The sequence below is a fragment of the Danio rerio genome, chromosome 20 (assembly GCF_049306965.1).
Source record: "Danio rerio strain Tuebingen ecotype United States chromosome 20, GRCz12tu, whole genome shotgun sequence".
NCBI classification, from domain to species: Eukaryota; Metazoa; Chordata; class Actinopteri; order Cypriniformes; family Danionidae; genus Danio; species Danio rerio.
In genome coordinates this window covers 15,980,928-15,993,511 of record NC_133195.1, presented here as the reverse complement: position 1 = coordinate 15,993,511, position 12,584 = coordinate 15,980,928, and the positions used below count along the sequence as shown (strand labels likewise).

General features: G+C 35.6%; 1 protein-coding gene across 20 annotated transcripts in view; it reads left to right on the top strand.

Annotated features, from left to right (window-relative positions):
- The window catches only part of suco (SUN domain containing ossification factor), a 97,678-nt gene that overhangs the window by 43,641 nt on the left and 41,453 nt on the right, over window positions 1-12,584 (top strand). For 10 of the 20 annotated variants that reach the window (XM_073933336.1, XM_073933329.1, XM_073933327.1 and 7 more), the window contains exons 2-6: window positions 5,569-5,677; window positions 7,293-7,418; window positions 9,544-9,914; window positions 10,432-10,542; window positions 10,885-11,050. In XM_073933336.1, the coding sequence (XP_073789437.1) occupies window positions 5,569-5,677; window positions 7,293-7,418; window positions 9,544-9,914; window positions 10,432-10,542; window positions 10,885-11,050 (883 nt within the window). The remainder of the gene's footprint in view (window positions 1-5,568; window positions 5,678-7,292; window positions 7,419-9,543; window positions 9,915-10,431; window positions 10,543-10,884; window positions 11,051-12,584) is intronic. The other 10 variants (XM_073933338.1, XM_073933335.1, XM_073933333.1 and 7 more) reach the window with 1 other exon arrangement.

Genomic DNA, 12,584 nt, shown 5'->3' with positions numbered 1-12,584 from the left:
AGGTTTTTCTTTCTAGCTCAGCCGTTGTCATCAGCCTAAGCTCTTAGTTGTGTTCAGTCCCTGCTGCTGTGCTTCTTTGTAAGTGCTGTCATAAATAATAGCTAAATGTGAGATGATGTTCTCCCTCTGAGTTGCCATAAGCTCTCTGTCATTTGGAGGAGTTACAGTAGCTCTGATATGCCTTTGGGCCACATGGCCTCCTGTGTCGAGGCTCTTCATAACAACGGAAGTATCTAAATAGGAACATTTTCCCCCATAGCTCTGCTCTGCTTTTTATTTGTGGTCATTTAACCCACTCAGGGCCTTGCAGACCTGCTGTGTAATGCTGGAAAGGGGCAATATCTTAACTTGGAGAGGGCAAAAAGTTCTCTATGTTTTATTATTTCTTTGTTTTTTTTTTATTCTAATTTATTTTAATAGTATATATTGTATAATTGAAATTTTATTTAATAATTATAATTTGATTTTAATTTATCATTTAATTTATCACTTGAAAATCATTGATTATCATTTATTTTAGATTTTTTATTTATTTATTTAGTATTTTATTTTCTATTTTAGTTTAATACCTTTATTTTATCATTTTAATTAATAATTGTAATAATTTTTTTAATTTAAAAATTCTTGAATAATTAACATTTTATTTAATTTTATTAAATATCTTCATATAATAATTTATCATTTTAAATGTTTTAAATTTATTTTTTAATAAATTAATTTATAATTTTGTTTTGTAAATTTTAGTTTTAATGCATTTTTATTTTATATATTTTTATTTTAGTTTGTTAATTTTTTATTGTATTTATTTTATTTTTATTTGTAATTAAATTTTGTAATTTTTATTTAATTTATCATTTCAATTGAATGATTTTTATTCTATTTAAATGTATCATTAATTAATCATTCAGATTTTTTACATTTTATAAATTATTTAAATTTGTTTTTATTTTATTATTTTACTCTTATTTAATCATTTTAATTAATTTTAATACCTTTTCTCTTCAAATTAAAAAAATAACAATTTATATTTTCATTTTATGCTTTTTTATTCTATAATTCTAATTTTCATTTATTTTTCTTTTAGTTCAACACCTTTATTTTATTAATTGAATAAATGTATAATTTTAATTAATTTTCATAAAGTAAATTTTATTTATTGATTTTATTTAATATTTATAATTAATTAACATTTATAATTTTATTTAATTGGGCAATGCAGTGGTGCAGTAGGTAGTGCTGTCGCCTCACAGCAAGAAGGTTGCTGGTTCGAACCTCGGCTCAGTTGGCGTTTTTGTGTGGAGTTTGCATGTTCTCCTTACGTTTGCGTGGGTTTCCTCCGGGTGCTCCGGTTTCCCCCACGGTCCAAAGACATGCGGTACGGGTGAATTGGGTCGGCTAAATTGTCGGTGGTGTATGAGTGAGAGTGTGTGTATGTTTCCCAGAGATGGGTTGCAGCTGGAAGGGCATCCATTGCGTAAAAATGTTCTGGATAAGTTAGCGGTTCATTCCACTGTGGCGACTCCAGATTAATAAAGGACTAAACCAACAAGAAAATTAATGAATGAATGAATGAATTTTGTTTAATGATTTTAATTTAAATTGTCATTTCATTTATCATTTACATTTTATAATTTATGATTATTTTAGATGTATTATTTTTTATGATTTTATTTTTATTTACTAATTTTCATTTGTTGTTAATGTATTATTTTTTTCATTTAAAATAAAAAACATTTAAATTAATCATTTAATTTATCGTTTAAATTTTAGATTTATCATTATTTTAAATTTAACATTTGATTTTTATTGGATTTATTTTCATTTTAGTTCAGCACCTCTTTTGAGAGGGAATTTAATTGTCTTTATTTTTGCCTTTTTTTACTGTAAATGTTCTGACCTATTTTCTTGTCATGACATGTCAGATGGTTTTTGTGTAGTTAGCGATGGGATTGTTTGGCTACTGGGACAGCATTCAAATACTGTATGTCAGCAAAAAGTATGTGTATATCTCTTCTTCTCCTCGCAGGCTTACAACAAGTCATGTGTGAGGAAGAAATGGGAATTGTTGTGTATAATTGTAGGCTTTGATCTCATTCATCGCTCCGGTGTGTTATTTTTGACACAATCCATCCTGATGAATCACTCTGTTTGACCTACATTTGAGTTTTAGTTGATTTATTGCCTCCTGCTCTAACTCTCCTGATCCTTATACAGCTGTGAGTTTTACAGGAAGCTAAAAATGATTTCCATAATTTAAATCTGATGGAGCGTGCCTTTAAATATACATCCTTGGTGTGACATCTGTTGGCTCTGCTTAACTGTTATGCTAAATTCTTGTGCGTCGTCAGTGTGTTCATTTTATCACAAATACACTGTGACTCTTCAGTAAATAATTATTAAATGGCTTTTTGGAAAACCTAATTTTCATTGGTCAGTTCCTTATTTTTTGATTGTATTCTATTTTGTTTTACTTTAATTTTATAATTGTAATTTAATTTTCTTTTATGATTGAAGTTATTATTTTAGAATATTATTGCAAAATTGTAATTTTATTTAATCTGTTTAATTAAATGTAATAATATTCATTCATTTATTTAATAATTTAAATTTGTATAATTTTAATTTATCATTTATCATTTCATTTGATTGAAATTGTAAAAATTAATTTTACATTTCAAATTGTATATTATTTGATTAATTCTATTTGTCATTTTAGATTAATTTATAATGTTTTTTTAGTTTTATTGTATTATTTATTTGTATTTTAAAATAGCATTTTTCTAGGGAAATGTTGTATCGCAAGTAATATCGTTATCGCAATACTTGACAACTGTATCGTGCAGCCCTAGTTTTAATTGGTTGTATGTCAGGATATAGGAAACAAGCTCAGTCTTCTCTCCCGACTTAACTTGGCGATTTTTAAAATTCATATTCTGTATGTGTACATATGTTTAAGGGGTGGCCTATTAATCGTTAACCAATCCATGTGCATCATTGACAAAAAACAGAATCCGACTCTTTCTGCAAACACAACTTTACAATAGGCCATTTATTGCTCTCTGCATGTTTTTCCCTTATAAACTTTTCAAGGATTGATTCAGTCTGTACTTCAAGTAAACACCGGCCTGAAAACGAAGAGTGGAGTCTCATGAAAAGACTTGACGTTGGTTAATGTCCAAGCTTGACTGATTGTTTGGCCACACAAGCCCCTGCGCTGACAGTGCTAACATGAGCATGCATGTGCATGTACGGCTCCTTCTGACTCCTAAATCTAGTCAAGGTGACGCTCTCAGGTTACAATGTGTGACAGTCTGAAATGAGAGTGAGATGAAGCGCTTCATGACAACCCCCAGCTGTTGTTCATTCTCCAACAAGTCATCTGATAGCTTTCTGCAGAGGGCAGATTGATAGATTTGTGGCAGATTTAGGAGGAAATGCATGTGATGGATTAAATAATGATTTTACAATAATTGATTGTTTAGAGTAAATGTTTACATTAATCTTAGAGATATTCTATTTTTTGATCATGTGAATGCACTTAGAAAACATTTATTTTGCTTTTAATCTTTTAAAATTGATTTTAAATTCAATTTGAATGGTTTAGTAGTCAACATCATGTCTATTAAGTCATGTTTAAAAAGCCTGACATATACAGTTGAAGACACAATTTTTTGCCTCTTTAGGAATTTTTTTTTTCCCCATGTGTTGCTTAACAGACCAAGGACATTTTTCACATTATCGTCTGACAAAAAAAAAAAAAAAAAAAAAAAAAAAAAAAAAAAAAATATATATATATATATATATATATATATATATATATATATATATATATATATATATATATATATATATAGTAGTATTTGCCCCCTAAAGAAATAGTATTTTTCTCAATTAGCTACAGAACAAACTACTGTTCAAGGACTTGCCCAATTAACCTAACTAGTTAGCCTAATTAGCCTAAGTCTGTAAATTGGACTTTAAGCTGAATGTCTTGCAAAACAACTACTAGCCAAATTTTATGGTCAGTCATCACAGTAAAGTCAAAATAAATTTAAAATTAATAAAATTAGCTATTAAAATGTTTGTTTAAAAATGAGTTGAAAAATCTTATAGATAGATATTTCACAGGACGACTCATAATTTTGTCTTCAACTATTAATATTGTAATGAATAAATCTTTTGTTCTTCTAAAGCAGGGGTCTCAAACTCAAACCGGTGGGGGCCCATTTCAGTGAGTGACAGTTGATGGGAGGGCTGTTTTAACATTCAAACACAAGAAAAAAAGTGACGTAATTTGTGCATCTTAGCACTTTAAAATCAGTATAGATTTTCTTTGCTATCGTTATTATTAGTTTCAATAAAACTACTATTTTGAGGTGTGCATTTTACAACACAGTATTATTGGATTGTATTTTCTTATTTTCCTTGTGTTCAACAATTAATATTTATTTATTTTTTGCACTTTACATTTAATTGTAATCTATGTTTTTTTTGCATATACAGAATGTGGCGATTCCAGAGATAACAGGTTGAAAAAAAAAATAAGTCTGATTGTTTTGCAGCGTAAAAGTGGTGTAATGATTTACTTTTGGTTTCATTCATACAGTTCATTTCTCAACCCGGTGAGGTAATAGTTAGCCAAGCAGAAATCTGTTCAGTGCAGTCAAACTAAACTTGGATTGAATTCCTGAGAAATAACATGAGAAAAAAAACACATTGCTTACGTTTAAAGTTTGAATCCTGTCCATATCATTTTCAGTTCCATGTATTTTTATTATTATTATTATTATTATTATTATTTATTTTTTTTTAAGAAATCCTTTTTTTCCTTTCTCCCATCAATAATTATTAATGTTGACATAGTCGCATAGTTTTACATCATGTGTCAAAACTAAAGTTGGGGTTTAGGAGGCAACTGATATGCAGATATTTAATACTTTAAAAAATATTCTTAATTCTGAAAAATATTTTCAACATTGCTAGGATTGGTCAAGATGCCAACATTTAGTGTATAATGACTTTGCTTTCCTGACACCCCGGAGTGTTATTATTGTTTTTATTAAAATACCCTGCAGTGAGCCGTGTTTCTCTAGTATTACATCATCCATATGTTTCCCTTTTAAAGAGTGTAACAGTCACGCAATTTAATTAATTCACTGTGTGCATAAATGACTTGTAAACCTGCCAGAATTATTCAGAAAATTCACCAAGTAGTCTGAAAGTCTGTTGTTTTGTCCATTTACCATCAGGTATCAGACATAATTTCTCAACTAAGCTTGTCCAGCATTAGACTGCATAAGTCTTTAATATCATGAGAATGAATGGCATGTCTAATGTCGTAATGTTTGGGTGAAACTGCGATAATGAGAGCTCGGATGTAATTGGTTTTAATCTATTACTTTCACACTGCTCAAGAATGGCCTCTAAACTGTAAAGAGTGTAAAGAAGTGTTATCCTGTAAATATCATCTTGGTTTCATTATTAGCACCTGCATACCTTTTGGCTTTTAAGAGTTTTATAACACATCTACATATCAGGAAATTAATGTTTGCTTCTTGTGTGTTGCAGGCACTCTTGTCATGATGTTTATTGTTCAGAAGAGGTCTCCTCTGGCCCAGGACTCCCTGCACAGGATGACGGCAGTTACACAATGCAGGAACCAGGGGCTGGCGAAAAGGTGAAGAGAATAAATACTTCAACAGTTACCAAACAAATACCTCAACAACTTGCTAGTCAATAAGCATGTGTCTTTATCAGCAGCGGAATTGCATACATTGGACCTCCAGAGAAGGGAGTTAGTTTGGCTGTTGTGTAAGACTGAATGGTCCCTGGAGTTGTGCAATAGCTCCTTATTCAGAATGCAGACTTTTGTTGACATTGTCGTTCAACAAGCTAATCTGTAGAGGCACCTAAGGGCAAAGGCACCAACAAAATTCACTCCTCTTGTGTAACCTATAGGTTTAAGTCTTTACAGGGGTGAGGAGTGTTTTGGTCGTATTTCTTTAAGATATAGTTCACTTAAAATGAATGTTCTACAATCATTTATTCACCCTTCACTTTTTCCCGAACCTTTTTGTTTCTTTTTTTCTGCTCAGTAACATACACTACCTAACAAAAGATTTGTCATTGATTCTATTTATCAGAGCAACAAATAATAACTTGACTTCTATGATCATTTGGAAATGAAGAAGGTTGATTTTTCGGTCCCACTTTATATTAAGTGTCCTTAACTTATATGAACTTGCATCAAAAAAATAAATACAATGTACTTACTGTGTTTATGATGTATTTGAGAACACTTGTGGTGCTTCTGAGTTGGGATAGAGGTTGGGTTATGAACAGGTTTGATAGTATGGGTAGGTTTAAGGGTGGGTGAAGGTGTAGGGGATGGTCAACAGTGTATTTACAAATGTATTTACTAAAGTTAATTACAGATGTAATTACATACATGTATTTAATCAAGCATAAGTACACAGTAAATACACGCATTTACACAATGAGTACATTGTAACAAACTATTAATTCCTGTGTAAAAACATAGTAGTTAAGGCCACCTAATATAAAGTGGGACCGATTTTTCTGATGAATCATCTGTTGAACTCCATCCTAATCATCACAGATACTGCAGAAGACCTATTGGAACCTGCATAGACCCAAGATTCTCACAGAAATCAGTCAAGTTTGAAGGAAAAATTATGGTTTGGGGTTACATTCAGTATGGGGGTGTGCGAGAGATCTCCAGATTGGATAGCACAATAGGATTTTGGTTCAAATAGATGTCTTAGGTTATTGTCCAAACCCTTCCTTTTCATTTGTCTTAATTCAGTTGTTGATTAGCACCACGGTTTTGATGGCAGCAATTTTTCACTTTAATTCAAATTCCATATTAATAGAGCAGTCACGCCTTGTATCTTTAAACTTGTGCTAGTTTTGATCACAGTTGTAGTTTTCTCCTTGGGCAATCACACAAGTGTTTTTTTGTGCCTGTCAAACCTGAATGATAGCTGTTTTTCTTTTAAGAACTTTTTCTTTTACCCTCCTAGTAACAAAGCAGGTTCTATCAACTTGCATGTTGTTGAAGGAATAGTGAAAATGTACTCATCAGTCATGTAATCTACACAAGCACATCCTAAACAGCTCTCAGATTTTTTGCAGAATGATCACGTTGCTCTTAACAAGATGACAAAGAGTCTGTTATTCTCCTGAAAGGACAAAACATAAACGACATAAAAATATTTGACCTTTCTTCATCTTTATTTAGATGTTGACATTACACTGTGTTCTCAATTTAGGTCGAAGAGGAAAGGGCGACACACACACAGTCATCGTACGACGTGGGCCTGGAAACAGAGAGAGCTGCACTAAAGGAAACATCATTGCACTCACAAGAAACCCCGCATGAAGAGAAGCACAAACAGGTGCCTGTGCAGTAAAACTATAATATCAGAAATCCTAACCAAAAACAACCCAGCTACATGATACAGAGTCTAGACAGTCTGTAACAAGCTGTCTGTTTAAACACACACACAGACATACAGCACCAAGCAAGCGACACATCATCACGCTCTCTCTCATTCACACACATACACACACACACACACACACACACACACACACACACACACACACACACAAACACACATACAAAGACAGCACCAAGCTAGCAACGCACAGCATCACACTCTCTCTCTCATTTACAAACGTACACACACACACATAGACAGCAAAAAACAAGCGACACAGCATCTCTCTCATTCACACAAATACATACGCATGCTTGCTCGCTCGAGAGTCGGGAGCGATATTGTTAGACCGCCCGCTCCCGTTCAAATTACACCGGTTACTGACCACCCCCACGCTTTATTCTAAAGTTTATTCCCGTGTTTCAAGAAATCTGGTTATGTCCTGCGACTTGCGCAGAACAGCCGTGGGACCCAACCAGATTTCTTGGGACGCGGAAATAAATTTCTGCACCAAGCAAGTGATTCCTTGAGCGTTCTTTCCTATGTATGGTTGCAACTTGCAGGTTTATGTCCCAATTTTGGTTCAAATAGATGTCTTCGGTCATTGTCCGAGGCAGACCTCTAACACAAGGATCAGTTCATGGGTCTCTGTTAACTACCTGATGATCTGAATCAGGTGTGTTAACTAAGGAAGACATACAAAATTTGCAGGGTGGGGGGCCCAAAGACCGGAATTGAGAACCACTGGCTTAGTATGTCCTAGGCTTATGAGCAAAAATATGAACAATGCACAGATGGATCAGCTGATAGATGTAACTTTCAGACACTCCAGTACTTATCAGTGTAATCTCTCAGTGAAGAACATCAAGCTATGATCATTTAGCTAATAGCCAATCACAGTCATATCTTTTGAGCACTTTTTACATGCCTACAACCTTAAGTGTCTTACGCATGTAATAGAGACAGAAGCAAATCTTATGTTTGATTAAGTTGCTTGCTTTGTCTTTAAAGTTGTTTAACTTTGTTTGGGATTACTGCAATGGAATGCAAGAGCTGATAGAGTGCAACCTAATCACTCTTGGTTGTGGAAGGCTGCGTCCAAAACCACCTACAACTCAGTAGGTACTACATTTGAATTTAAACGTACTACTCAGGTGTTAGAGAAGTACATTCAATACAGCATGGATGCAAGTAGTATGAATGGAACTCGGACGTACTACATCTGCCATTTTGTCATGATCACTTGACCTACCCACTTGAGTTGCGTCGCTTCACTCATCCATGAATTCTCTCGCTGGACATCATGGGATAGCGTAGTGTCCATACAATGCGCACTTCAGAATCTCGACATAAGTAGTAGGTCATCGGAGTACTTTTCGCATACTGATTTTCAAATTCTATGAATTCGGACACTTCTCTACTCACATACTGATTTTAGCGTACACGGACGCAGCCGAAATATTTCCCTTTTTTTTCTTCCCAAAGGGATTTTTTTAGAAGTCTGCATTAATACTGTTTATAAACTAAATCAGCTAGCTCCTAAAGTTAATCATTACATTGAAAACTTTGGATTAAAGCGGTTTTACTTTAGTTATTTAATATTATTATTAATAAAGCATCACAAAAATTAACAATAAACAATATATGTTATTTTTATTGCAAAATACAGATGTTTTGTATATAGATATTTATGTTGCTTTGAAAGAATGCCCTTTGCAGTGTCTCATGGGAAAGAATGCAACATATTTTTTCCTGTGAGTTTAATTTCTCTAATTGGTGGAAAATATCCTGATGAATCATTGGTTGTGTACTTTTCACTAAGAATACTGTTATTAAACAGTTGTTGAAATTAAAAGAATGTGGCCTAATGTCTTTAACAAAACCTTAACAACCCTGTAGCTCACAGTTAGAAGAGTTAAGTTTAAAATCAGTTGCCTTATGGAGGATTTGTACTTTCAGAACCTGACAGCTGTTGCACTCTATTGCAGTGATCTCATTTCTGCACCTATTTCATTAAATTTTCTCAATGACACAATAATTTTCTGTTGCTTAATCTGTTTGTCTTTTGTCTCTATCATAGACTGTGAATTTGGAAGAGGTGCTGGAGGAGCCACAGATTCAGCATGACTCTGCTCTCCCAGAGCTAGAACAACAACAACAACAAGAGCAGCACCCGGAAGGCCAGAGCTCACAACATCCAGACCAACAAGATTCAGCTCAACCACCAACATTTGCACAGCCTGAAACAGCACCGCCACTTTCCCAACCTGACCCAGAAGTTCCACAGGCCACTGCCACAGAGGACCAGGCCGCACAGCCCTCCACTGATGAAACCCCGCCACATCCTGACCCACACGCTGAAGAAGATGCCTCTGCACCTGCAGATGAACTCCAGAACAGCCCAGAGTCCACCTCACCTACCTCAGTCACCTCCTCTGAGAGCCTCTCCAGGTGAGTACACACACACACCAACCTGGGAATAGAGAGGAAGGGGAACTTTAATGTTTGTTTTATCCTTCATATTAATTGTCTGTGTTCACCTTCATTTTTAATTTTGTTCTCATATTGATTGACCATTCCTGAGCGTATAATCACCAATTTATGGACTTTGTACCTCGCCAGCTTTGGAGCGAGAACTATTGTTTTCGGTCACCTCACAGTGGATCTCACCTTCTTTGCTAGACCACTGTGGTGTGTTTATTTTTACTGGACTTGGAGAATTTATGAATCCATCATTTTCAAAAAGGACAAGATGGCTAGACTGGGATGTGTATGTATGTAATCAATCATTCCTGCGGGAACCATCATCTGCAGAACTCTGGACAAATCTCCACTCCGTAATTGGAGCCAGCCAGATTTCTTTCTCTCTCTTTCGCCTTCTCTCTCTTTCTCTCTCTCTCTCTCTCTCTCTCACTCTCTCTCTCTCTCACATTCTCTTGGTAAACGGCATATGATTTCTTTCCTTCAGTGGACTAGACGTCCCACGTCCTGATGCCGCTGTAGAGAACTCTAGTGCCAGTCAGTGTGAGGTGGGCTCTGTGCCCCCATTCAGCCAACAGCTTGGCACAACGCTCACCAGGTGAGTACTGACCAACAGGTAAACTGCAGGTAACACTGCGGTAACTCCCAGTACTCGCGTTGCATCAAGTGACTTGGTAACCAATTGTTAACCAAGTAACGGAGCTGCTTCAATCACATCAAGCCTCGACTACTTGCCTTGCCTTTTTATTTCTCATTCATTTATTTATGTTGTTCATTTGGGCAGTTTTCTCTATCAGTTGTTTTTCATCATTCACCATTTTAATGCTTGATGATTTTGCTTGAGTGAATAAAGATTTTATTGTTAATGTTGTAGCTGTTTACTAATGTCTCTTAATATCCCCTCTGTCTCTTTCTTTCCTCTGTTTTTACTACTCAATAGTGTTGTGGAGGAACAAGTGGAGACCCAAGCAGAGAACCAGTCCACCGTGTTGGAACAGAGTACGGAGACCAGTACTGATCCGGCTGACTCCCTGGACCCAAGTGAGCTGGACCTCACAGAGACAGGGCAGACAGACCGTATTCCTCCACCTACGGAAAGCCAGCAGGTACACTCAAAAACTATAGACCTGTTTGTTAGACTAATTCTAATTCTGCACATCCCAAAGGTGCTCTATTGGATTGAGATGTAGTGACTTTGGGGAAAACAGTCTTGTAAAGATTCACGCTTTGACATGGCATGTTATCCTGCTGGAAGTAGCCGTGAGAATATGGGTACACTGTGCTAATCAAGGGATGGACATAGTCAGCAACAACACTCAAGTAGGCTGTGGCATTGACCCGATGCTCAATTTGTACTAAGGGGCCTAAAGTGTGCCAAGAACATATCCCCCAAACCATTACACCACCACCACCAGCCTGAACTGTTGACACAACAGGCCAAATTCTGACCCTATCATCCGAATGTTGTAAAAATTTGAAGATTCATCTGACCAAGCAACGTTTTTCCAAACTTCTCTTGTCCAATTTTGGTGAGCTTGCGTGAATTGTAGCCTCAGTTTTCTAGAGTGACACCTGGTGAGGTTTTCTGCTGCTGTAGCCCATTTGTCTCAAGGTAGGATATGTTGTGCATTTGGAGATGCTCCTCTGCGGACCTTGGTTGTAACGAGTGGTTATTTGAGTTACTGTTGCCTTTCTTTTAGCTCCAACCAGTCTGGCCGATGTCCTCTGACCTTTGACATCAACAAGGCGTTTGCGCCCACAGAACTGCCGCTCACTGGATATTTTCCCTTTTTCCGACCATTTTCTGTAATCCCTAGAGTTGGTTGTGCGTGACATTACCAGTAGATCAGCAGTTTCGGCAATACTTAGACCAGCCCATCTGGCACCAACAACCATGCTCCCTTGCCATAATATATTATCAATATTTTGTCAGTATATGCATGCATTGTCAATTCATAATAACTTCACAGGTCATCCATTTAGAATTGTCCTGCCTTTAGTGAAATACATTAATTTTCTGGTAGAATGTATAATGCCGGTCCGTGCTACATCTTCCTTGTTTTCTTTTTTTTTCACATCACCTAAAAGAGAATGACAATAATAATCACTATATTTTACATCCCCCGAGTGTTCCTCTCCATACCTCCTCCCCATTATGTAGAGAGTGAAAGGGTTTGTATTTGATTACCACTGAGCCTGTCCACACCCTACTGTTAAAGAGCCACTCTCACACCCTAAATGGACAAGATGAAAGTGGAACAGAAAGCATGAGAGAAGAGGAACGGAAGAAAGGGGGGTAGACTGAAAGAGTGGGTCTGAGTACATCAGCGTGTTTGTTTTCCACAGGACAGCCTTGTAAATGTTTAATCAACCAGATGCTTGCTCAGCACTGCTGTTTAGTCACCGCCAGACATAGAGAGATGCAGATAATGAGGGAAAGAAAAGTGATTTGGGAGACCACTCTTAAAACCTGTGTGTTAGATTTTGTGCATGCTTTGAATGTCACGGTCACACAGTTATTTTTTTTTATACAAGAGTTACATAAGAGTCATTTACGGCTCAGTGCCCGTCGCATCCTAGTGTTAATTAGAAATGTTATAATGTTATAATCAGGATATTGTTTATTTTTTGTGTGTGTGG